At 58.3% G+C, this 22,401-nt stretch overlaps 1 protein-coding gene across 1 annotated transcript in view; it reads left to right on the top strand.

Annotated features, from left to right (window-relative positions):
- Positions 1–1,480: 1,480 nt before the first annotated feature.
- Positions 1,481–22,401, top strand: part of ESPN (espin) — a 31,638-nt gene continuing 10,717 nt past the window's right edge. Inside the window, exons 1-7 of the mRNA XM_003793230.3 lie at positions 1,481–1,940; positions 4,786–4,979; positions 14,969–15,155; positions 15,267–15,449; positions 15,572–15,703; positions 18,492–18,693; positions 19,613–19,887. Coding sequence (XP_003793278.1) covers positions 1,647–1,940; positions 4,786–4,979; positions 14,969–15,155; positions 15,267–15,449; positions 15,572–15,703; positions 18,492–18,693; positions 19,613–19,887 — 1,467 coding nt within the window. The 5' untranslated portion in view covers positions 1,481–1,646. The remainder of the gene's footprint in view (positions 1,941–4,785; positions 4,980–14,968; positions 15,156–15,266; positions 15,450–15,571; positions 15,704–18,491; positions 18,694–19,612; positions 19,888–22,401) is intronic.

Here is a 22,401-nt window from a genome sequence, read left to right on the forward strand (position 1 = left end):
GTGGACATGGGAGAGCCCACAGAGAACACAGAGGCCTGGGAATAAGGGTCTGGCTCCACGCCTGAGTTTGAGTCATGTTCTGAAAGGATTCAGAGAGGTTGGTCAGCAGGATGAGTTGCTCACATCTGGTTTTTATGGCGATGTCACTGTCAGCAATGGTGAGAGAGCACAAGACAATCCATTTTAGCTCCTCCTCCGGGGAGTATCCTGCCACTTGCTGGCTGCACGGTGCACCAGCCACTGGGTATGCTGGAAGAGGGCAGCTCCAATGAGCCGCAAGCTAGTTGCTCTGGCCACCACCAGGAAAAGACACCTCCTTCCCTTTGTCTGCAAACCGATGGGCAGGGATCAGAGATCCCTGTGGCCACAGGTCCCACCAAAAGCCAGGCAGATCTGGCTGTCTTGGAGGTCGTTGGACACTCACCTGACCACGCAAGACACAGGTGGCTCAGGTTACTGGACACCTGGGAGTGCTGGAGGCCACAGGGCAGGGCGCCACCAGGTGGCAGTCCTGAGAACGGCATCCGAGACCGCCCCAGAGACCACCGCCCGGGATCCCCCAGTTCCTGGAAGGGGCTTCATTCCACAGCGTTTCCAGCACAGACTGGCAAGGGCCTGGATGACAGGTTCGTCCCGGGGCGGGTCCGGACTCTCACGGGGCTCCAGCGGGGTGGAGGGGTGGGGAAAGAAGGGCACAGGCTGTTTCAAGGTCGTCCGATACACGCGGATGTGTCGCGCAGTTCTGCAGCCCCCACCTTCTGGTAGTTCTTCCTCGTGTCCGGCCAGCCCTGCCTCCTCCAGCTCCCACGGTTAGTTTCGGCCGCGCCCGCAGGCGGATTTGGCCCCATGCCTCGCACCCCTGCAGTCTCTTCTGCTGGCTTGGTAGCCTCAGGCCCTCAAAGCGGTGGTCGAGTCCCTCTACCCGCGACAGCCGCACTGGAGTCGGACTCTCCGACCGCTAAACTCAGAGTTCCGAGCTCGCCGGAACGTCCGGGTTCTCTCCTCCCCCCGCTACCTCCCTCCCCGGGCGTCCGGAGGGGCCCTGCAGGGCACAGGGCCTGCACACGCCACACTCTCCACCACTCGCCACTCAAAACACAGCCCTGCCCGCCTCGAATAGACCTTCCCTGACCGCCCACTGCTTCACTCCCTAGCACCCCGTTTTCCTGTTCAGATAACATTTGTCGCCCTCTGTAATTGCGGCAATGGTTTGCTGGTTTGGGCCCCAGCGCCTGTAACAGCAAATAGCGGCCACTGCAGGGGAATGAGTCCGCCTGTGCCCGACGGCTCCTGAATTCGAACCCAGTTTTGCCGCCCTCTGGAGTCTCAGTTTTTACGTGAGACAATGAGTACACCTGCCCCTGTCACCTGAACGTCCCCGCCACAAGGCGGGGATGAGCTGGGGACTCAGCCGAGGGGGCGGGGCGAGGGCGGGCCAGAGGCTTAAGCCGGCGTCCGCAAGTCCCAGCCTCAGAGCGCGGCGGAGCCAAGGACAGCGCCGAGCAGAGGCCGGGCCCGCAGCCGCTCCGCCTCCCGGGGTCGCAAAGCCCCGACCGCCGCGCTGCAGGATCCTCTGAGCCCCGACGACTCGAGCATGGCGTCCCGAGGGACACACTGAGTGCGGGGTCGGCGCCGGGGGCGGCACCATGGCCCTGGAGCAGGCTCTGCAGGCGTCGCGACAGGGCGAGCTGGATGTGCTGAGGTCCCTGCACGTCGCCGGCCTGCTGGAGCTTTCCCTGCGCGACCCGCTGGACGCTCTGCCGGTGCACCATGCGGCCCGCGCCGGCAAGCTGCACTGTCTGCGTTTCCTTGTGGAAGATGTGGGCCTGCCCTCAACCGCCCGCGCGCGCAACGGTGCCACGCCTGCCCACGACGCAGCCGCCACTGGCCACCTCACCTGCCTGCAGTGGCTGCTCTTGAAGGGCGGCTGCAGAGCGCAGGTGGGTAGCGTCACTTGTTGGGCGCCCTGCTTGGTGGCCCAGATGGTGGGTGGGGTTGGTTTGGTCACCTCCTGGCCCAGCTGAGCCCTGCACGGAGTTCCTTCCAGAGGGCTTTGGGTGAGGTGGGCTCCCTGGATTGAGAGTACCTGGGCAGATGCCCTGGCAGGCCCTGCTTCTTGGAAGAGCTCCTGAGTGGTGGGAAACCAGAACGGAGTTGGACGCAGCATCTTGGCTCTTACAGGAAAGGCAGAGCACTGATCCGCAGAGTCCTGGAGAGTGGGTGGGGCAGGAAGGGCCTCACGTCCTGCAAGACCAGGTCTGGAGGGAGACTGGACAAAGTTCCACAGCCCATCCCAAGCTGAGCTACAAGCGTCTCTAACCCAGAGTGTGGGGAGGGGTGGTGGACCATGGTAAGGGTGGTCTCCTCAGGACCTAAACTGATCCCAGAACATCAGGGCCTTTGGGGTTCCAAGCTCTAAGTTGCTTCTCCAGCCTGAGTCTTTCTGCTCCCAGACCTCACCTGGTCACTCTGAAGGGTGACCTCCAAGGGGTGTCCAGGCTGGTGAGAAGGTAGCCAGATGACAGAGAGTTCTGAGCACCAGGAACAAGAAGTGCAAAGCCCCGAGGCACGCACATTCTTGTGCTGTGGGAGGAACAGCCGGAAGGAGGCATGTTCAGAGTAGCCACCAGGGCCAGGCTTCAGGTCTCCCAGGCTGAGCTGGATTTGGAAGATATTCTGGTTGTGGGGGCAGCCAAGAGAAGAAATCAGGAACTGGTTTTCCACTTGGGAAGACCACCACCAGTTCACTAGAGCTGGAAGGGGAGGAGGCAAGGGCAGCTCTTGCTTTTGCTGGTAACAGCAAGCAGGCAGCTCTGTTGCTGGCTTGCTGTCCCCAAATGATGGCCAGCCCCAGCCCATTGCCACCCTCAGATGCAAGTTCCTTCTGATCCTTTCTGGGAGACAGGAGCCTTTATCTCTCAGTGGGCCCTGTTATCAGGGGTTCCGGGCCACATGGCCCATGCCAATTCTTTCGGGAGGTGGCGTGCCTCCCTGATCTTGAGCAGAGCCTCCCACTCCTCCCTGATCCCTGTGTCCAGCCTTCGTTGGAAGCCTCCCTTGCCACTGCAGAGGAGCTGGAAGAAACAAGTGGCCTTGGGACCAGTTTATCAAGTCTCCTGCCCTCCTGCCCAAGCAGACTTGGGTGCTGAGGGTGGAAGTGGGGGGAGATGACCTGGATCCATCGGCCTGCCCAGCCCAGAAAGATAAGCAGCTTTAGGGTGCGGTCAGTGGCATGAGTCTCCTCAGGGCCACACAGCTGCTGGTGCCTCAGGGACAGGCTGGAGCCCATAGATCTATGGCCTCTCCTTACTGCCACCACCACCCAGAGGCCTGGAGCAATCAGGACCCCCAGAGCCTCAGGCTCACAGTGCCCAAGGCCAATGGGAAAGGACAGCCTTTCTCAAAAGCTGGGGCTTGAGACATGCTTCACCACAGTCCTACTCTGGTCACCTCTAGCCAGCCTCATGCCCTGGGCTCTGGGGCAGAGGGAACTAGTTCCTGGGCTTTCCTGCACACAAGAGGGGCCTTAGCATAATCCTCAACTTCCTGTGGGCCATTTATTCTCTGCTCCATCCTCCTTCCTGCCTCAGGACAGCCAGAGTGCCTCCCCCCAGCCCCAGGAGAATGGTGACTTTCCAGTTGGGGCGCACTGCCCACCATCCCTCTTTCCTTGCATCTCACAGGGTCTCAGAGGTTCTCTTCCACCACGATTCGCCTTCCTCAGTGTCAAGGTCTCTTGCCAGTTTCCACTGTCTTTGCCACATCTGCCCCCACAGCGCCCCTTCTCTGGGCAAGACAGGGCAGAGGAGCTTTGCCTCCTGGGTCCACCTTGTCCTGAGCCCCAACCCTGCCCCTTGCCCCTGCCTACCCCTGCGTCATTGTCCCACGTGCTGGAGAGAGGTTGTTCTGTTCTAGACCCAGTCCCCACTCTGCTGGACATGCCAGCCTCAGTCCAGACACCTGGCTTCTCAGTGATTGTCCAACCTGCCCAGGTTCCCTGGTAGCCCCCACAGCCCCTTCCCCACAGACACACACAACTGGGTGTGCACAGAGGATGCATCCAGCAGTTCTGGGCCCAGACTTCCCACCCAACCACACGCCTCCCAGGAGCTACCATTAGTCCACACTTTCCACCACTGGCTGCTTGCCCTGGGTCCTGCCCACTAGTACCTAGAAACTTCCTCCTCCACAGGAGCAAGAGCACAAGGTGTTCCCATAGCCAGGTGCAGGGGAGTCTGCTGGGGGGGACAGTTTTCTACTAAGGGGTTGTTGGAGGGGCACCAAGGTGGAGGCCTCTGTTTCCACTGACACCTGGGAAGGAGGGACAGGGAAGGGAAAGTGTTGGGTGTGGGGGTGTACCCCCAGTCCCAATGCTGGCCTGGTGCAGCCTCACCGCCCCTCTCCTGGCCCTGCTCCCAGCAACTCTCCCTCACTTATTCAGGTGTTCCCTGAGCTCTGGATGTCAGGGGCTGGGTCCCTAGGCCTAGAGCCAGCCTCCTGCTGTGACAACAAGGGTGCTGTGTGCAGGCACTTTGCAAGAATGACATGCAAGCTTGGTGGCACTGCTTATGGACTGACTTTCAGAGAGGGCCACTTAGCTGCACAAGGGCAGAAACAGATCCAAGCTCCAGGATGGGTACAAAAACTGCTAAAGGAGACCTGGCTACCCCCTCAAGGGAGGGCAGAGAGGACAGAACTACCTCCTGGCAGGGGGCTGGGAGGGATGTGAGCCAGAGGAACAGGCAGGTCATGGCTTCAGAACTTCAACTGGCTCTCCTCCCACAGGACAAAGACAATTCTGGTGCCACAGTCCTGCATCTGGCTGCCCGCTTCGGCCACCCTGAGGTGGTGAACTGGCTGCTGCGTCATGGCAATGGGGACCCCACCATGGCCACAGACATGGGTGCCCTGCCTCTCCACTATGCCGCCGCCAAAGGAGACTTCCCCTCCCTGAGGGTTCTCATCAGGCACTACCCTGAGTAAGAACACCCCCCTAAGCGGGCCTGCATGGGGCAGGCCAGGGCCCCAGAGGTGCCCAGGATCTGCCACACCTCTCCAGTGTGCCAAGGAGGGATCCCTCCAGGGACCATCCTGGTGGCCAGAGGGCCAGAACAGAGAGGCAGCTCCTACCTGAGCTGAAATTTCTCCCCTCCTGGCAACCTCCTCAGGGGCTGCCCACAGCCACTTGCCCCAGAGCTCTGTACACAGGTGCTCTTCAAATCCTCCAAAGCCTGATCCCATGCAGCTGAGGCCACTTGCTCCCCTCTGCATGCCTGTCTGCAGCAGGTGGTTCTCTCTAGCTCAGGCTTATGCTCATGTGCAAGACTGTCCTAAATTGTGGCAGGGGTGGGGGTGGGGTGGGGTATGGACGAGGGACTGGCCCCTCCTAAACCCTAGTTAGGCAGGTGGGAGAGGAGCTGCCTCTCCTAAAGGACAGCTGCCTCTCCCAGAGGCCCACCCACCTCCTAGCCCTAGAGCCAGCTGGCTACAGGCCATCTGGAGAGCAGTTTGTCATTTCCTGTGGCCCCCCCAGCCTACTCGGCCTACCAAGGGGAGGATAGAGCTTCCAAACCTGCCAGGGTGTGGGCTGGGAGCTCCCAAAGGAGGGCATGCAGAAGGGTGGCGCTCCTGCAGCATGGGGGACATAAAGGAGTCAGAAGGCAGAGGGGAGCCAGGTTTTAGGTGTAGGGGAGGTAGGGGTCCTGGGGGAAGGCCGCACAGGCCCCGTCTCAGGGAACAGAATGCTAGTGGCTGTGGAAACCTGAGTGGGTGACCTTTGTCAGTTGGAATGGGAGCCCAGGACATAAGCCTCAGGAGGGGAGCAACCACAAGGTAGGGGTCTGACCTGTCTTCACTGCTGGGTCATTCCTGAGGGCACCTGCAGGGCTACTGGCCACCAGGGAGCAGGCTGGAGGCCAGTCCAGCCACATAGCCATGTGTCAAGGTGGCTGCAGCTGCAGCTTCTTAGGCCCAGGCACATTCTCATGGATGTAGGATGCCCCCTAGGACCCACCAGGCCGGGCTGCATTGTCCTCTCAGCCCAGGACAGGTAGGTAGAGCTGGGTTCCCTCCTTGCTAAGAAGGGGCTCCCAGACTGGCCAGCGGGAGACCTAGCCGGTCTGGCTGGGTGTTATGTTCTTCACAGTCAGCCCTGCCAGGGCCACTTGGCCACTTTGGTGTCAATTCTGTACTTCTGAACAAGCCTGGGTTTGGTTCATGTCAAAGCCAGTGGGATTTAGAGTAGGAGGGCCCTGGAGACCCTTGAGTGTAGGTTTTCTTTCTTTCTTTCTTTCTTTCTTTTTTTTTTTTTTTTGTTGAGACAGAGCCTCAAGCTGTGACCCTGGGTAGAGTGCCATGGCATTGCAGCTCACAGCAACCTCCAACTCCTAGGCTTAAGTGATTCTCATGCCTCAGTCTCCCAAGTAGCTGGGACTATAGGCGTCTGCCACACCACCCGGCTATTTTTTTTTTTGGTTGTAGTTATCATTGTTGTTTGGCAGGCCCAGGCTGGATTCGAACCCACCAGTTCTGGTATATGTGGCTGGTACCTTAACCACTTGAGCTATAGGCTCCGAGCCTGAGTGTAGGTTTTCGTCTGGTACCTGTCAGCACCATGGGAAGCTTTGTCCCAGACTCCTGTGTTGGCCTCTCCAGGTTGGGGCCTCACAGCAGTGATTTTGATGCATCTACCCCACCCCCCCCATCACTTCCAGCAGTGGACTCTTAGAGGGGACGGACAGGTCCAGAAGGCCAGGCGGATGGTGGGGTCAGTGGGGCCCAAAAGTGTCAACTAGAAGGCTCTGAGTCTCCCTGGAGACTCCTTACCCATAGCTGGGCATTAATGAGCTGCGATCCCCCCATGGGGTTGGATCTCAGGCTCTAAGAAGACTCTGGCTGTGCTGGTGGAACATCCTCACAGGCTCCAGGCCTGGGGACCTTGACCCTCTCACAGGCCGTGCCAGGTGCTGGGCGTGATTGGGCCCTGGTGCCAACCCAGCAGCCAGATGGCCTGAACTGATGAGCCGCCAGCCCCCCAGGGGTCACCATGAATCTCAGGGAGGTAGACAGAGTGCTTGGGCTCCATTCCCTGTGAAGGCCTGTGACTTGGCTGATAAGAAAGTGCCTTTGTGTGGCTGCCAGGCCAGGCTCAGGCAGGAGGGGGTAGCCAGGAATTGGGCTTGGAGTTGGTACTGCTCACTTAGCCTCCTTCCTTGGGGGTGCAGACTTCAGCTCCCCAACACATTGGATACCAGGACTCAGAGCTGGGGAGGCCAGAGGCTTGGGCTGCCCCAGGTTCTAGTGCTGACTAGAGGACCCAGGTGGCCCAGCTCCTGACACTCTGGCCCAGCCTCCTGGCCTGCTGTGAATCGCTGTGAATTATTCACAAGGCTCAGCACTCTCTCTAGGGGTGGGTGAGCTAGCCAGGGTGGAAGGGCTCCCATACCTACCAGTGGGGAAACTCGATCTCACCTAGGGAGGCTGTGGGCGGCCATGGGCTATGGAAGTAACAAGCTCCGGAGGAGCCAGAAGCCTGGACAGCTTTGGAGGAGGGCCCAACTGATGCCAGTGCTACACTTTGGGATGTCAGGAAGGGTTTCAGACTGTAGGAAACACCCTGCACCCACCCCCTCCATCTATCCCAGTTCACTGGGCCAAATCCTCCCAGAAGCAGGGGACTTGCCACAGTGACCTCAGGGGCTGCCACCCTAGTGGGGACCCACTCTCTGAGCCCCTATTCGTGAAAGCTGGGCTGAGCTGACCCAGGCCTGGGTCTGAGGGGTCTAGAGGCAGGAGGGCTGGCCCTCCTGGGCGGAGCTCCAGGGGCTGGTGGAGGGAACAGACCCCTGGTTGGGGCAGACTGAGACAGGGTGAGGAGCAGGTGGCTACCCTCCAGCAGGTCCTGGGGCCCAGGAGCCACCTCCTGCTCTGGCTGCCTGGGGGCCTGAGCAGGTGGGAAGCCTGGGAACAGCTGGGACCTGAGGCCTGAGCTTCCAGGTGGGGTGGGTCAGTGGCTCCAGGCTCTACGCTGGGGTTTGTGGGCCCTGCCAGCCAGAGCAAGCTGGAAAACCAGTTGGCCCAAGATTTTCAATTCTAGCTCCCTGTAAGGGCCTCCTCCCCCTAAGGCTTCCCCCAGTCCCTGACCAGACCAGACCATCTGGGATTGGAAAGCACCTGGTTCAGGCCTCAGGCTAAACCCATAACAGCCCCCACTCACTGAGGGCCTGCCAAGGGCCTGGCACTAGCCGGATTCATCTGAGCTGCCAACTACCTCAGCATTGGCCCTAGCTATCATCAGCCCATTTTCCAGATTGATCCATCAAGCATCTGCTAAGAGCTAGACAGTATTCTAAGTCAGTGGTTCTCAACCTTCCTAATGCTGTGGCCCTTTAATACAGTTCCTGTGGGTCGCGACCCACAGGTTGAGAACCACTGTTCTAAGTATGGGGATATATTGACAAACCAGACAAATGTCCCTAACTCTTGGAACTGACAGGTAGAGAAATGATGTTTCAGAGCGGCTGATTGACTGGCTGTGGTCACCGCCAGTTTGCTGTGTGGCCTTGGGCAAATTGTATCCCATCTCTGGGTCTGTCTCTCACTCCTGGTCCGGGCCCTAATCTCTCAAGGCCTTTCAAGTCTTTCACTGAAGACTTTCCCTTTTTCCTTCTTTATCAAAAAGCTTCATGGAGTCTGGCTAATTCTACAGCCCACCTGAGTCTTAGGGGTTCAGGCTGTCCCCACCTGGGCAGAAGGAGTTCTTGGGGAGCCCCAGGGCCCATGGCTTAGCTCTCCCTTACAAGGCTGAGGCTCTGCCCGGGCCTGGAGCTGCCCCTTTCCTGCTGGGCACCTGTTTCTGCCACAGGCAGTGGGGGCTTATTCCTTCTTAATTGGTGTTCCTCAGTCTCATGGGCAGCAGGACCTGGGGACATCCATACTAGAAAGGTGGCAATGGGCCTTATACCCTGACCTAGGTGGAGGTGCCCGGAAAAGAGGGCCATGGTGGAGTCCAGAGAAGCCCCTCTCAGAGGGAGAGGGGCCACCTCCACCAGGCTGTGTTTCTACTAGTAGCTCCCAGTCTCAGCTGTCACCTAGCTAGGGCTAATGCACCCCCACTTTGGTCCTCCTACCTCAACTCCAACCTTTACCCATCCAGCTGTGCCCGCAGCCTTTGAAAATGCAAATCAGACCATTGGCCTGTCCGTAGGGTGGCCACTTCTGTACGTGGCCCAGTTGCCCTCCCTTCTGGCTCTGGCCCCCACCCCACCTTCAGGTGCTCCCCTTCCCCAAGAGCTTACTCCTCCTCCTTGACCCCTTCCAGGCTCCTCCTGCAGGCCAGGCCTTCCCTCTGCTGGACCTCGTCCATGGAGTCCTCTCCCTGCCTTCATGTCTTTGCTCAAGGCCAGCCCCCACCCCCTCACCCCCACTCCCCACTCCTCTGCCTGCTTTGTTCCCATGGCCCTGGTCATTGCTCCACATCCTGGTCACATCCTTCCCACTTTCTGCCCTTCTGACTCCCTGATGGATCCACCCTGGACTGTATCTTCCCCGCTCAGTATAATAATCATCTCTTGAACAGATGAGGAGCATGGAATCCCCATCCCCGGGTCTCACCCACACTCTCACAGCGTGTGACTTCAAACAAAACTCCCTTTCTGGGGCCCTCTGTACCCGTCTAGGCCAAGGCCATGTGTGACAAGGCCTCACCTATTCCTGGGCAGGCTGTGTCTTCTCAGACACATATTTATTCATTCGACAAACAGCCTGGCAGTACTAGGGACTAGGGACATGACATGCCCCGCTCAGATACGCATTCTTCCATTCACAAGCATGTGGGTTTGCTGCTCTGAGAGTGTAGGGGCTCTGCCCTTTCCACTGTTCTGCCTGTCCTAGCCTTGTAGCCTATGTCCATGGTAGGAATGAAATAAAATAACCAGGTAATTCAGGAATGACAGCACTATGATGAAATAGCATGCTTTGATCTTTGAGTTGAGGGAGTTGGGGAAGGCAGGGCCCTTTGAGGAGGTGGGAACTAACAGCCTAGTGAAAATAGGGTCAGTCAGGTAGCCCTGCCATGACAGACTTGGTGGCAGTGCTGGCAGGTGCAGAGGCCTGGGTAGGGTCAAATCTGGTAATCCTAGGGAAGCCCTGGAAGGTCGGGAGAGTTGTCGGCAAGTGTAGACTTCTGGAAATATTTCAGGCTTGCTGATGGAGTATAAGCAGACTGTTCTAGAACTTTCCTTAAATCAGGCCTGCGTTTCTTCCCTGGCTCTAGGGAAGGGCCGACTTTAGGATCTTTTAACATAAGCCAGGAGGCATGATTGGAGGACACGGAGAGCCTCAGAGCCATCAAAGGCTCCGTGACTTCCGGTTCAGAGCAGTTTGGGGCCACAGCTGGATCTGATCCCTGAAGTATCGGCTTCCTTCTGACCTCCCTTGGGACAGAAATTATTGGCAGCAGGGAAGGTCACGAGAAATGTAGTTGTCAACCTGAGTCTGATTCCATGGGCAGATCACTCCTTGTTCCTTGTGGCATGTTTACAGTAAGTGGGCCCCAGTCCTGGATGGAGATCTATAGTAGCTATAGTTCATCTGTATCAGCTTTGTTTCGTAAGAGAGAAAAAAAGGTCATAATTTATACATATGATCATCTCTGGGGAGGCTGTACTCTATAATGAGGGCTGGTCAAGGGTCTTCATTTTTTTGTTTTTTTCTGTTTTTTTTTTTTTTTTGAGACACAGTCTCACTTTATCACCCTTGGTAGAGGGCTGTGGCATCACAGCTCACAGCAACCTCCAACTCCTGGGCTTAGGCGATTCTCTTGCCTCAGCCTCCCGAGTAGCTGGGACTACAGGCATCTGCCACAACACCCAGCTACTTTTTGTTGCAGTTTGGCCAGGGCTGGGTTCGAACCCGCCACCCTTGGTATATGGGGCCAGTGCCCTACCTACTGAGCCACAGGCACCGCCCAGGATCAAGGGTCTTCTAAGACCCTTGGAGTTTGGGCTCAAGGAGGTGGTATACTGTCCTTTACTGAGATGGGGGGTGGGGGGAGTGGAGAAAAATGAAGACAGCTGCTTGGGGCAGGGAAAGTTTTAGAGGCCTGTTCAGTGTACATGTGGATGAGCAATCTGATGTAGGGGCCCGATGGTGAGTCCAGGTCCAACCTGGGGAGATGAGCAGCTTTGAGTAAAGAGTTGGCCTTGGACCCTGGGAAATAGATGACCCCATCAGAGAGAGTCCCTTAGAAAGGACATTTTGGGGTGGCGCCTGAAGCTCAAAAGGGTAGGGCGCTGGTCCTATATGCCGGAGGTGGCGGGTTCAAACTCAGCCCCAGCCAAAAATGGCAAAAAAATTAAAAAAAGAAAGAAAGGATATTTTGTGGTTGGGTGAGGACCAAGGGCCCAGCAAAGGAAGGTGAGAAGGCCTGGCTGGTGTTCAGGTAGACGTCAGTGTGTGCATGCCCAAGGGGTCGCCGGAGCAGGTGTTTAGGTGAGAGGCGAGGGCACCTGCTGGGGTTGATTGAGGATGGAGGAAACCACTGGGCTGGGAACGTGCAAGTGATGGGGTAGAAGGGATGTGGGAGTTAGGGATGGTGGATCAGGATGTGGCAGCAGCTCGGGGAAGCCAAGGCCTCCTGTCCCTGGGAAGATACCCTGGCTAAAGCTTGCTCAAATGTGGCTAGACACTATGACGCCCGTTTACCATATGAGAAAACTGAAGCTTGGGAAGATAAAGCACTCACTGGGGTCCTGCTCAGTAAGTTCAGAGTGAGGGTAGGACAAGACATAGGGGCTTGGTCCTGGAATGTCTTCCTGTGGCTGTGGTCAAAGCTGGAAAAGGATGGGCTAGAGCTGGCAGGGGTTTGGAGGTCAGAGGTCTCACCAGACACCCCTCCTTTCCACTCTAGGCAGTGTCCCTACATAGCAGAAATGATTCCTGGCCTAGCCTGTGCTTAAGGGGCCTGGACATCCCAGGCCAGCAGTGGACCCCCCGGTGGCTACTCCTCCCAGGCCCAAGGAAGAGGAACCCTGAAGTATGAGGCTCCCATTCCCAGGGGCATGCTGAGCACCAGGCCCTGCTCAGGGCCCTGCAAGCATGTCTTGGAGCCTCCCTACAAGGCCAGCATGATCAGTACCACCACTTCATGGATGGGCTTGGGAATGCAAAGAGACAAGTGAGGCTGCAAGGCAGGGTGGGAGTGTGGCACTCACCCCCATGCCCTCCTTACATCAGAACCAGGGCAGCTCCCTGGCTATGCCCCAGCTCGATGACCAAGCATCCGAGTTCCCAGCAGTAAGGTCTCAAGGAAGGGCAGTGGTCCATCCAGGCAGGGGGAGGGAGGGAGGCAGGCGACAGACAGGACAACAGCCGGAGGGGTGTGGATGCAGCAGTTATTAATTATTTTTATTCCTACTGTTGTTAACTCATTTCTTCAGTGATGGGAATTTTATCTTGTTTCCTATGCTTCTCGTAATTTTCCCCAGCGAGTGTGAGGGTGCCCATCTTTCTAGTTGCCTCCAGGCCAAGGTGGAGGAGATTATGAAGCTGGCCCGGCCTCATCAGTATATCTGCCCTGTGTCCTGGGGCCTTCCAGGCTGGAGCCTCTGACTCCAGAACAGGGGTCATGAGAGGAGGCTGAAATTCTGATAATAATGGTGACATCTGTTGAGTGCCCATCTGTGCCAAGAGCTCTACCAGGAGGCAGTGGGTACCACTGCCCGCTACTGCTCAGATCTCCTTGGGCTGGCTGGTGCCCCTGGCTCGTGGACACCTGCCAAACCAGGGGTGCTAGGAGGATAGGGCTCGCCACAGGTTGTGTCCCCTTGATGGTGCACACTGCCTTGGGCCCCCCAGAGAATCCAGTGGGCCCCCTCCAGCCTCTGATCTCCAGGACCCCAGCACTCACTGTGCCTTGGTTACAGGGTGAATAATTCAGGCTGCTGAGTGTCGGTCATGAAATATTAAACAGCCTGTTTCTGACGCACCAGCATGTGAGTGCGTGTGGGGGCGCCGCCGGCACTGGGGCATGGAGGCAGTGGCTCCTAGCCAGTGTGTTTCTGAGGAGAGGTGTAGGGCTGGGTCCTGCTGCTCTTGACACTTATGGAGACATGCCAGCATGGGCCTGCTCCCCCCACACTCCTGAAAGGCCAGGCTGAGCATGAGACCAGCACATGGCAGTCCTGTATGTGTGTGTGGGAGGCCGGTTTATGAGGAGGAAGGAGAGATCAGGGAGTGGTGGTCTGATGGGAGCTGCAGACAGCCTTGGGGGCTCAGGGATCAGGACGGAGAACCAAGGCTTTAGGGACAGGGAGATGTCAGGTGGGAAGGTCCCAGGGTGTGTGTGTAAGGGGGAGGGTACACTTACTAGGTCAGGGGTTGGGGGGGTAGGATGGGACCAAATCACATTCAAGTCCAGGGTGACTGAACGGCAGATGGTAGGGGTGGCTTGGTGCACATGTGGATGGATAGACAAGAGGAAACTGATGAGTGAGTGGTGAGGACTGGGGCATGTGACTGATGTGGCTGGATAGATGGGGGGAAGATGTGAAGTCCCAGAATAGGAGCTTCCTAGGATGCAGCCCCAGCTGGAGCTCCCTGAGAGGGGAGAGGCTCCACCTAGTGCCTTGCTGTGGCAACTACACCCTGGGCTGGTCCACACAGGGCAGCCTAGTGGCCAGGCCAGCCTTCCTGTTTCTCAGCTGGGCCGCCTCTGGGCTAGAGGAGCAAGGATGAGGGGCACTGACAGCCATAAACTAGACCCTAGGAGAAGCCCTTGGGGCACCTCCATCTCTTCATTCCTTGCATACCTACTGCAGGCCAGGCCCTGCTTCAGACAGACAGCAGTGTGTTCAGATGCCACTTACCAGCTGTGTGACTCCTGGTAATTCATGGCTCTACTCTCTGCTGGCCCTCTGCAAAATGGGAATGACAATAGGACTCGCAAAGAAACCGCTGGGCTGGGCAAGGTGGCTCACACCTGTAATTCTAGCACTCTGGGAGGCTTAGGCAGGTGGATTGCCTAAGCTTATGAGTTCAAGACCAGCCTGAGCCAGAGTGAGACTCTGCCTCTAAAAATAGCTAGGCATTGTGGCCTTGGGAGGCTGAGACAAGAGGATCACTTGAACCCAAGAGTTTGAGGTTGCTATGAGCTATGACGCTATGGCACTCTATGAGGGCGATAAAGTGAGACTCTGTCTCCAAAAAAAAAAAGAAGAACCCGCCTGCTAGTGCCACAACCCAGAGCTAAGTGGGGGAAGTGCTTGGTGAATGGTGGACTTCCCTTAGGGTTGCCAGATTGATGAGAACAGCAACAACGACAAAGCCCAGGAAAAACAATATTTTGGTCCAAGTCTGTCCCATGCAATATTTGGCAAATACTAAAACATTATTTGCTGTTTACCTGAAACTCCAGTTTAATGGGGCATCCCATATTTCACCTGGGAACTCTACCACTCTGCCCTCTGGGAACTTAGTCTTCTGGGGGAGGCAAGTCCCTAATCAGTTATCAGCAATCAAGCATGACAGGTCCCCCCGCCCCCCAGGAAAGGGCCAGGGAAGCCTGGGGCACAGAGGCAGGCGAGGCCTGCTCTTGACTGGAAATTGGGGCAGGCCCCATGGAGGAAGGATCCTGCAGAGGGTGGAAGAGCAGCCCAGATGGAGGAAGGAGATGACCGGTGGCATAGAGGTGAGACACAGCAAATGTAGGGGGTTTCTGTGACAGTGGGTGAGTGTGGCTGAGGAGGTATGGAGAGGTCAGGTCACCACGTCCTTATAGACCTGGGCGAAAAGCCTGGACTGGCTACTGAAGGCAAGGAAGCGCTGGGGCTGCATAAGGGAAAGGAGGCCCTCTCCAACCGACTCTCCCAGCCCTCCGGAGCTCCCCTCAGAAGGGATCAGGGGGTGGGAGGAAGCCTCAGAGGGGCTTAGGCGCTGAGAGCCCACGGAGGGTGACACTGCGTCTCCGCAGGGGAGTGAATGCTCAAACCAAGAACGGTGCCACGCCCCTGTACCTGGCGTGCCAAGAGGGCCACCTGGAGGTGACGCAGTACCTGGTGCAGGAGTGCGGCGCGGACCCGCACGCGCGCGCCCACGACGGCATGACCCCGCTGCACGCGGCGGCACAAATGGGTCACAGCTCGGTCATCGCGTGGCTGGTGAGCTCTGGGCCCGGGCAGGTTGGCGGCCCGGGTGGGGGGCGGGGCGGGGGTGGGGCCAGACGGGCCCTGGCGCCCAGCCCTCGCTCCTCCCACTCCTCTGCCTCCCAGGTGAGCTGCACCGACGTGAGCCTGTCGGAGCAGGACAAAGACGGCGCCACAGCTATGCACTTCGCGGCGAGCCGTGGTCACACCAAAGTGCTCAGCTGGCTCCTGCTGCACGGCGGCGAGATCTCCACAGACCTGTGGGGCGGGACCCCGCTGCACGACGCCGCCGAGAACGGGGAGCTGGAGGTCAGGGCGGGACCTGGGAGGGGCGGGCGCGGTCGCCGTCCGTGTGCTCTCGGCGCAGCCCTGCCGGGGCGTGGGTGTCCTGGCTCGCAGCCACATGGCGTCCTCACTGCGTGCCCCCGCAGTGCTGCCAGATCCTGGTAGTGAACGGTGCAGAGCTGGACGTCCGCGACCGCGACGGGTACACGGCCGCCGACCTGTCGGACTTCAACGGCCATGGCCATTGCACCCGCTACCTGCGCACCGTGGAGAACCTGGTACGACGCGCGCCGTCCCAGTCGCGTTCTCTCTTTTCGCCCCATCCCGGGGTGGTAGATGTCATTACCTCTTTCACCAAGAAAGGTGAGGTTCAGGGATGTGAAACCCCTCAGTGGAGGCCTGTGACCACTATACAACACGACCTCTCAGCCCAAAGCCACTGCCCACTGGGGAGTCACGGAGTAGAGGCAAAAAGTTAAAGGGAAGGGAGAGGAAAGGCCAGAATCACTAAGCCCGAGGGCTGGACAAGGCACAGGACACGTGCTAGGGAGCAGCTAGATAAACGCACCCACCCCCTGCTCAGGTCATGTGTGATTCCCATTGCCACCCTCTGAGGGAAGGGATGTTAGTGTCCCATTCCACAGATGCGTAAACTGAGCCTCTGAGACACCAAGGTTACACTGCCAGCAAGTGGTAGAACCAGGATCTGCTCTGGATGTCCTGGCCAGGGGCCACCTCTCTTGTTTACTGCACTTCTGTGTTTGCCCACTTCATAGCTACTTGTCACTGGAGGCCTGTCACTGTTAGCTACTTGTCACTGGAAGCCTGTTACTCTTTTAACATTATTTATTATTGGCCAGGAGTGGTGGCCCAGCACTCTGGGAGGCTGAGGCAGGAGGATTGCCTGAGCTCACAAGTTTGAGACCAGCCTGAGCCAGAGTGAAACCCCATCTCTAAAAAATAGCTGGGCATGGCTTGGTGCCTGTAGCTTAGTGGTTAGGGCACTGGCCACATACACCGAGGCTGGTGGGTTTGAATCCAGCTGGGGCCTGCTAAACAATGACAACTGCAACAAAAAAAATAGCCAGGCATTGTGGCTGGCATCAGTAGTCCCAGCTACTTGGGAGACTGAGGCAAGAGAATTGCTTAAGCCTGAGAGTTTGAGGTTGCTGTGAGCTGTGATGCCATAACACTCTATCGAAGACAACATAGTGAGGCTCTGTCTCAAAATCAGTCAATCAATCGATCAAATTATTTATTATGGTTAGATAGGCATGCAGTGACCCACTGGGACTTGGACTCAGGCATGGGTTTCCCCCAGTCCAGGGGTCTTCCCCATCTGGTACAATGCCTGCTTTGGGGCAGTGGGGAAGACAGAGGGTGGGCCTCACAGGTGCCTTTAGAAGAACATTAACTAGCTCCAGGGTACAGGCTGGCATTGAGAGGGCTGTAAAATTAGGCCTAGTAGAGAGAAGGCGATGACCCCTGCCTGGAGGACTGTCTATGGTTCCAGGGGCTGTGGAATACAGCAAGGTGCACCCCCAGAAAGATCTCCCAAAGAGAGTGGGTGGCCCAGTAAGGCAGTGAACATACCATCACTGGGGTATACAAGCAGGGGTGAACACTGGCAAGGGCATTTCTGCACCAAATATGGGATCCTTCCAGCTGAGAGTGTCTGTGACTCTGTTGTAGGATTGTGTGAGTGTGTGTGTTGGGGGTCACCAGCACCCAGGACTCTCATTAATAAAAATAGTACTTACTGAGGACTATGCTCTGGCACTTCTCTAACTTTTTAAATTGTTTTGCAACCCAGTGGGGCAGATAGTACTATTATCCCCACTTGCAGATAAAGAAACTCAGGCACAGAAAGGGTAGGTAACTTGCCCAAGGTCGCACAGCCAGTAAGTGGAGAAGGGAAATCTGAGCAGTGGTTCTCAACCTTCCTAATGCTGCGGCCCTTTCATACAGATCCTGTGGGTCTCAACTCACAGGTTGAGAACAGCTGCTGTAGAGCCTGCATTCTAACCTCTGTTATCTGCCACCCACCAGGTCAGGGCAAGTTGTCCTCAGTGCCCACTACTGTCAGCCAAGAAAAAAGCACCTTCAGGCTGTTCCCCAACTCATCTCCTGTGGCTCCCCCTTGACTCATGGAGGAGGCTAGCTCCCCTAGCCCCCCTGAATGCGGTGGGGCATTGGATCCCTGGCGCCCCTACACTGGCAGGCCCACTGCAGCAGTGACAGATCCAAGCCATGGAAGATGCTGGCCCAGAAAAGGCAAACACTCCCACAGAGCCCCTAATTACAGGGCCAATGAGCGTTGCTGCTGAGCCGTTACTTGGTACCAGGCCTGCCTCTCTCTCCCAGGGGGCCTGTGACACTTCTTAGGCAGGGAGGGGGCATGGGGCAGGAAGGAGCAGCCTGGGCAGGAAGCAGTGGAGCAAGCAAGCTTGCCGGACGCAGGGACAACATGGGCAACGTAAGCAAGGCCCCCACCCCAACCTGCCCCTACGCCAGGAGAGGACAGGCCTGTGGTCGGCGGCATGGGAGGGGTGGCAGTCTTGGGTGCCCATTCCAGCTTAGCAGGGCCACCCCAGGCCCCACCCTTCCCCATCAGTAGAGTGGTCAGGCTGGAGATGGGAGGATAAGGAGAAGCAGGGGTTGCCAGCCAGTTGATGAGGGAAGGCCTTTGTTGTACCCCTCCCCACAGATGCACTGGAGCCTATGCCCTCTGCCAGTGACAGAATTGAGAAGGCTGGTCCCCTGGCAGTTGTTCCTTAGGGGTATAGCCCAGAGCACCTTCCCTGAGACAGTCCTTCCACCCTCATGAGCAGGGAGGAGCTAGGGAGGGAGTTTCCTAGGAGCCGTGGTCCTGCCACCCTGGAGGCTAGACTTGAATCTCAGCCTGGGAAGAGCCTGAGAGACCCTCTAGTGATAGTGAGAGCAGTCCAGAGAGTGAAGTGACTTGACTGAGGTCCCCCAGAGAGGATATGCCTGAGCAGGACTCTGCCTAGAGAGCAGTGGATCTTCGGGGTGGGCTCGCTTCATGATCTGCTGCCTTCCCCCCAGAGCGTGGAGCACCGCGTGCTGTCCCGGGATCCATCTGCTGAGCTGGAGGCCAAGCAGCCAGACTCAGGCATGTCCTCACCCAACACTACCGTGTCCGTCCAGCCACCAAACTTTGACCTCAGCTCGCCCACCAGCACCCTCTCCAACTATGATTCCTGCTCGTCCAGCCACTCAAGTGTCAAGGACCAGCACCTTCCACATGGTGAGTGGGCCCAGCTCAGAAGGGGGAGGAGGAGAGGACCACACCCAGACCACTGGGCCCTGAGCCTGGAGGCTGCCCACATCTCTTACTGTCTTAAATGCTGGGAGGGAACACTCCTTCTGGTGAGAGACAGGTGTGTGCTCATCACAAATTTACATGCACATCCACACATAGGCCCTCCAAAGCCCACATGAACTCTGTCCACAATTCATAGTTCTCAGCTTCCATGCTCAAAATCATACTCTTGTCTGTGTGTTCACACGACAAACAGACATGAACGCTCTGCATGTGTACACAGGGCCATGCAGATATATCAACACACATAGAGCCATGCAGATATGTCAACACAGGCACACAAAGTTCCATTTCCATACTGCAGATGTGCACACACACACCATGTCTGCAGACCAAGGCACACATGCTCATCAGCACAAGGACTAGTTCACCGAGACGGAAGCCAAGTATGCATGTACACACACACTGACCACACCCTGAGCATGGGTGTCTGGCCACCAGCAATGTCTGCTTCACACCACCAGGTGGTGGCCTGCAGAGCTGGCAAGGTTGCCTTGCAGAGATCGGGTGTGGCCAGTCATCCTCCTACCACCTGTCCTGCCAGATTTACCCTAAGGAGCTGCCCCCTCCCCTCTGCTCTCTAGACACACCTGGAGCCCAAAGCCCCTGTACTTTCCCTCTAAACCTGACCTCCTGGTTTTCCCCTAGAAAGTGCAGGGCTTGGGGTGAACAAATCCAGGGGGAAGAAATGGCCAGCACTGCCAGGGCCACAGTAGGTGCACCAGGTTTGGCCCCTGAGCCCACCCTACCCTGCCACCAAGTTGTTTCCAGGTAGTGGAGATCAGTGCAGGGGGACAGCCTCACTACAAACTCCCACACTTAGCCTTGCCTCTCACCTCCCCAGGGCTTCCTGGCACAAGAGCTGCAGACATACAGAGCTACATGGACATGCTGAACCCTGAGCTGAGCCTGCCTCAGGAAAAGAAGGGGAGACCTACACCACCACCACCACCACCACCCAGCTTCCCTCCGCCACCACCTCCTCCAGGCACCAAACTGCCCCCACCCCCTCCAGGCTACCCAGCTCCCAAGCCCCCCGTGGGGCTACATGCAACTAATATCTACATGCAGACCAAGAACAAACTCCGCCATGTGGACACCAAAGCCTCCAAGAAGGAGGTAGTGAGGCCACAGCCCCTGCCTGCCTCCCAGAAGTGGAACTGGGCTGATTGGGGGCAGGTGAGACCAGAGGACTAGCCTCCCACGTGGGCACAGGGTGGGGTCCCTGGGCCCATGGCTCCCAGCCAGTCCCAAGGGGCACAGGGCTGGACCCTGGGCCTGGGAGGTAAGTAAGACAAAGTCACTGCCTTTGGTTGGGAGCTGAGGGTGGGTGAAGAGATATATACCAAGACAGCTGTGCCTCACCAGGAGCTGGGTCTATGCCACCTCTTGCACAAAGTGGCAGGGTTGACACAGGGTTGACAGAAAATAGGTGTTAACTGCCCTTCCACAAGCATGAATATACCCACTCTGCCCTGGGCTTGAGTGAAGAGTGGCACCCGAGAAAGGTGTCTTCCAGGTGGGAGGTGCTGTGGCACAGCTGTGGAGGGTGAAAGTACTAGCAGGACTTGGTACCACTGGCAGTAGGGGCTAGGGGAGGAGGTGGTGCTGGCTTAGTGTAGGGCAGGAACTCTTAGAGGGGGCAGACCCGAGGCGAGCCCTGGGGGGAGCAAGCTTTGAGGAGGAGAGGAGGCAAGTGCTGGCACCAGCGTGAGGTGCCCAGAGTCATCCAAGGCCTGCAGGCTCCTGGTTGAGGCTCTAGGGCAGGGGAGAGGCAGTGCTCTGGTCTGTGCCACCTTGGGAGTCCAGGGCAGGGAGGTGTAGGGGTGCAGTATCCCACGCTAAGACATGGCAGTTTAGCTTTATGTGCTCCCCACGGAAAATGGCTTTAAGATGGAATTGTTTTTCTCTGAGGACTTGCAGCATACTGGCCAAAGGAACAGAGCAAGACTGGTCTGAGAGCTGAGGGGACAGGTTGAGGCTACAGGTGGCCTGGTGTGGGTCCTAATGGGAGTTGAGACCTTTCAGCTGTCTCTCAAGCCCCCAAGGCAAGCTACCCACAGCCAAGGAGCTGAGTGTGCACAGTGACTCAGGTCACAAGGCCACTGGGCAGGAGAGGCTTAGGAGGGACACTGAGCCTCCATAGACTCCCACCAACACCCCCTTCCTACCATCTCAACCCAAGCTCTTGCTGTGGGTTCCCCTTTCATCTCCAGGAGCCAGAGGGGGGCAGGGCAAGGGCACATAGGGCTACAGAGGGCCTGGGATAGTCGACTTTCCCAGCCTGACCTGTAAGCCCTACCCAAAGCCACAAGACAGGTGGCCTGGCCAGCGCCCTCTCTCCACCCCTGAGTCCAAACCTAGGACTGCGAGGTCCACGCGCCCCTCCCTAGTGTGTGCGTGCAGGGCGGCAGGCACTGGGCTGATCCACAAAGGGCCTTTTGTGCACTGGCTGCGCCCCCTGCGCGGGTGCCTGACCGTGGGCGGGAGCAGGGTCGCTGCATCCGAGCCTCAGAGCTGCAGGGGGCGCGGAGGGGGCGGGCTGGCCCAGAAAACAAATCCCGCAGTGTCGCGTTTCCTGCAACGTGAGCCTGGTCCGGAGGGGCGTGGAGGGTCCGAGGCCACTGCGGGGACGCACCGACTGGAGGCTGGGGCAACGGACAGCCCCCACCCAGGCACCCGGCCTTTGGCCCCGCCACCTCGCGTCCCTCTCCCCGCGCTGGGCCTAGCGGGGGACAGCCTCGATGGGGCGGGATGTTGCGCTGTCACCTGACCCAACTTGGCGGTCTCTGAAACCCGAGGCTTGGGCGCGGGTGTCGGTGTCGCTTTCGTGGACGGTGATGGTTTCCAGATGCAGGAGGGTAGGGTAGGGGCGCGACCCGGAACCGGGGGGCCAAATACGAGAAACTCTACTGCCCACTCACAGACTCTCGGCTGGTCTCCTGCAATGGGTAGGGGGATGAAGGTCATGGTGCTCGACATCTAGTTTAGGGACAGGCGCGGGGGCGGAGCCACATCTGGTTTGTGGGGCGGGCGCGGCCCAGTGGACAGGTGCTGCATCCCGGACTGCTTGGGGAAGGGAGGGGGGCGTCGGCCTGGGATTGGTGGGCCCCAGGTGATGTCAGGCCGACTGAGCTCATAGGCCGGCCACGCGCGGGCGGGCGCAGGCCGGGCTGTAACCTGAGAGGAAGGATCAGGTAACGCAGGTGTCGGGTCTGGCCGCCCCCGCTGCCAGGTACACAGAGGGGGCCACCGGCACGGTCGCAGGTAGGAGCAGCCCCGGGCCCCGCGGCCGGGAAGCCCTGGACAAGCGGGAGTCTAGTAGGGCACGGGCTCTCCTGAAGGCTCTCTCCGAGCCAGAGCCCCCGCAAGACAGGGCTTGGCAAAGCTTTGGGGAGCGCAGGTCGATCTGGCAGCCAGGCGTTGGGTGCAGCCGGGGCCCCCGCGCTGGCTAAGCTGGGAGGTTCTCCTTCTCCGGCTCCCCCTGGCGTTGGGCTGGGCCACCCCGCCCCTAGGCCCGCCCCTCCTGGCCTCAGTGAGGGCCCCTGTGCCCCTTGGCCCGGGCCCAGAACCCCTCCCAGTAGCCGAGCCTGCCCTTCTCCAGAGGCCCCACGACCCTCGTCCCGGCTCTGA

The sequence above is a fragment of the Otolemur garnettii genome, unplaced genomic scaffold, assembly GCF_000181295.1.
Source record: "Otolemur garnettii isolate 467f Iridium unplaced genomic scaffold, OtoGar3 scaffold00067, whole genome shotgun sequence".
Lineage (NCBI taxonomy): Eukaryota > Metazoa > Chordata > Mammalia > Primates > Galagidae > Otolemur > Otolemur garnettii.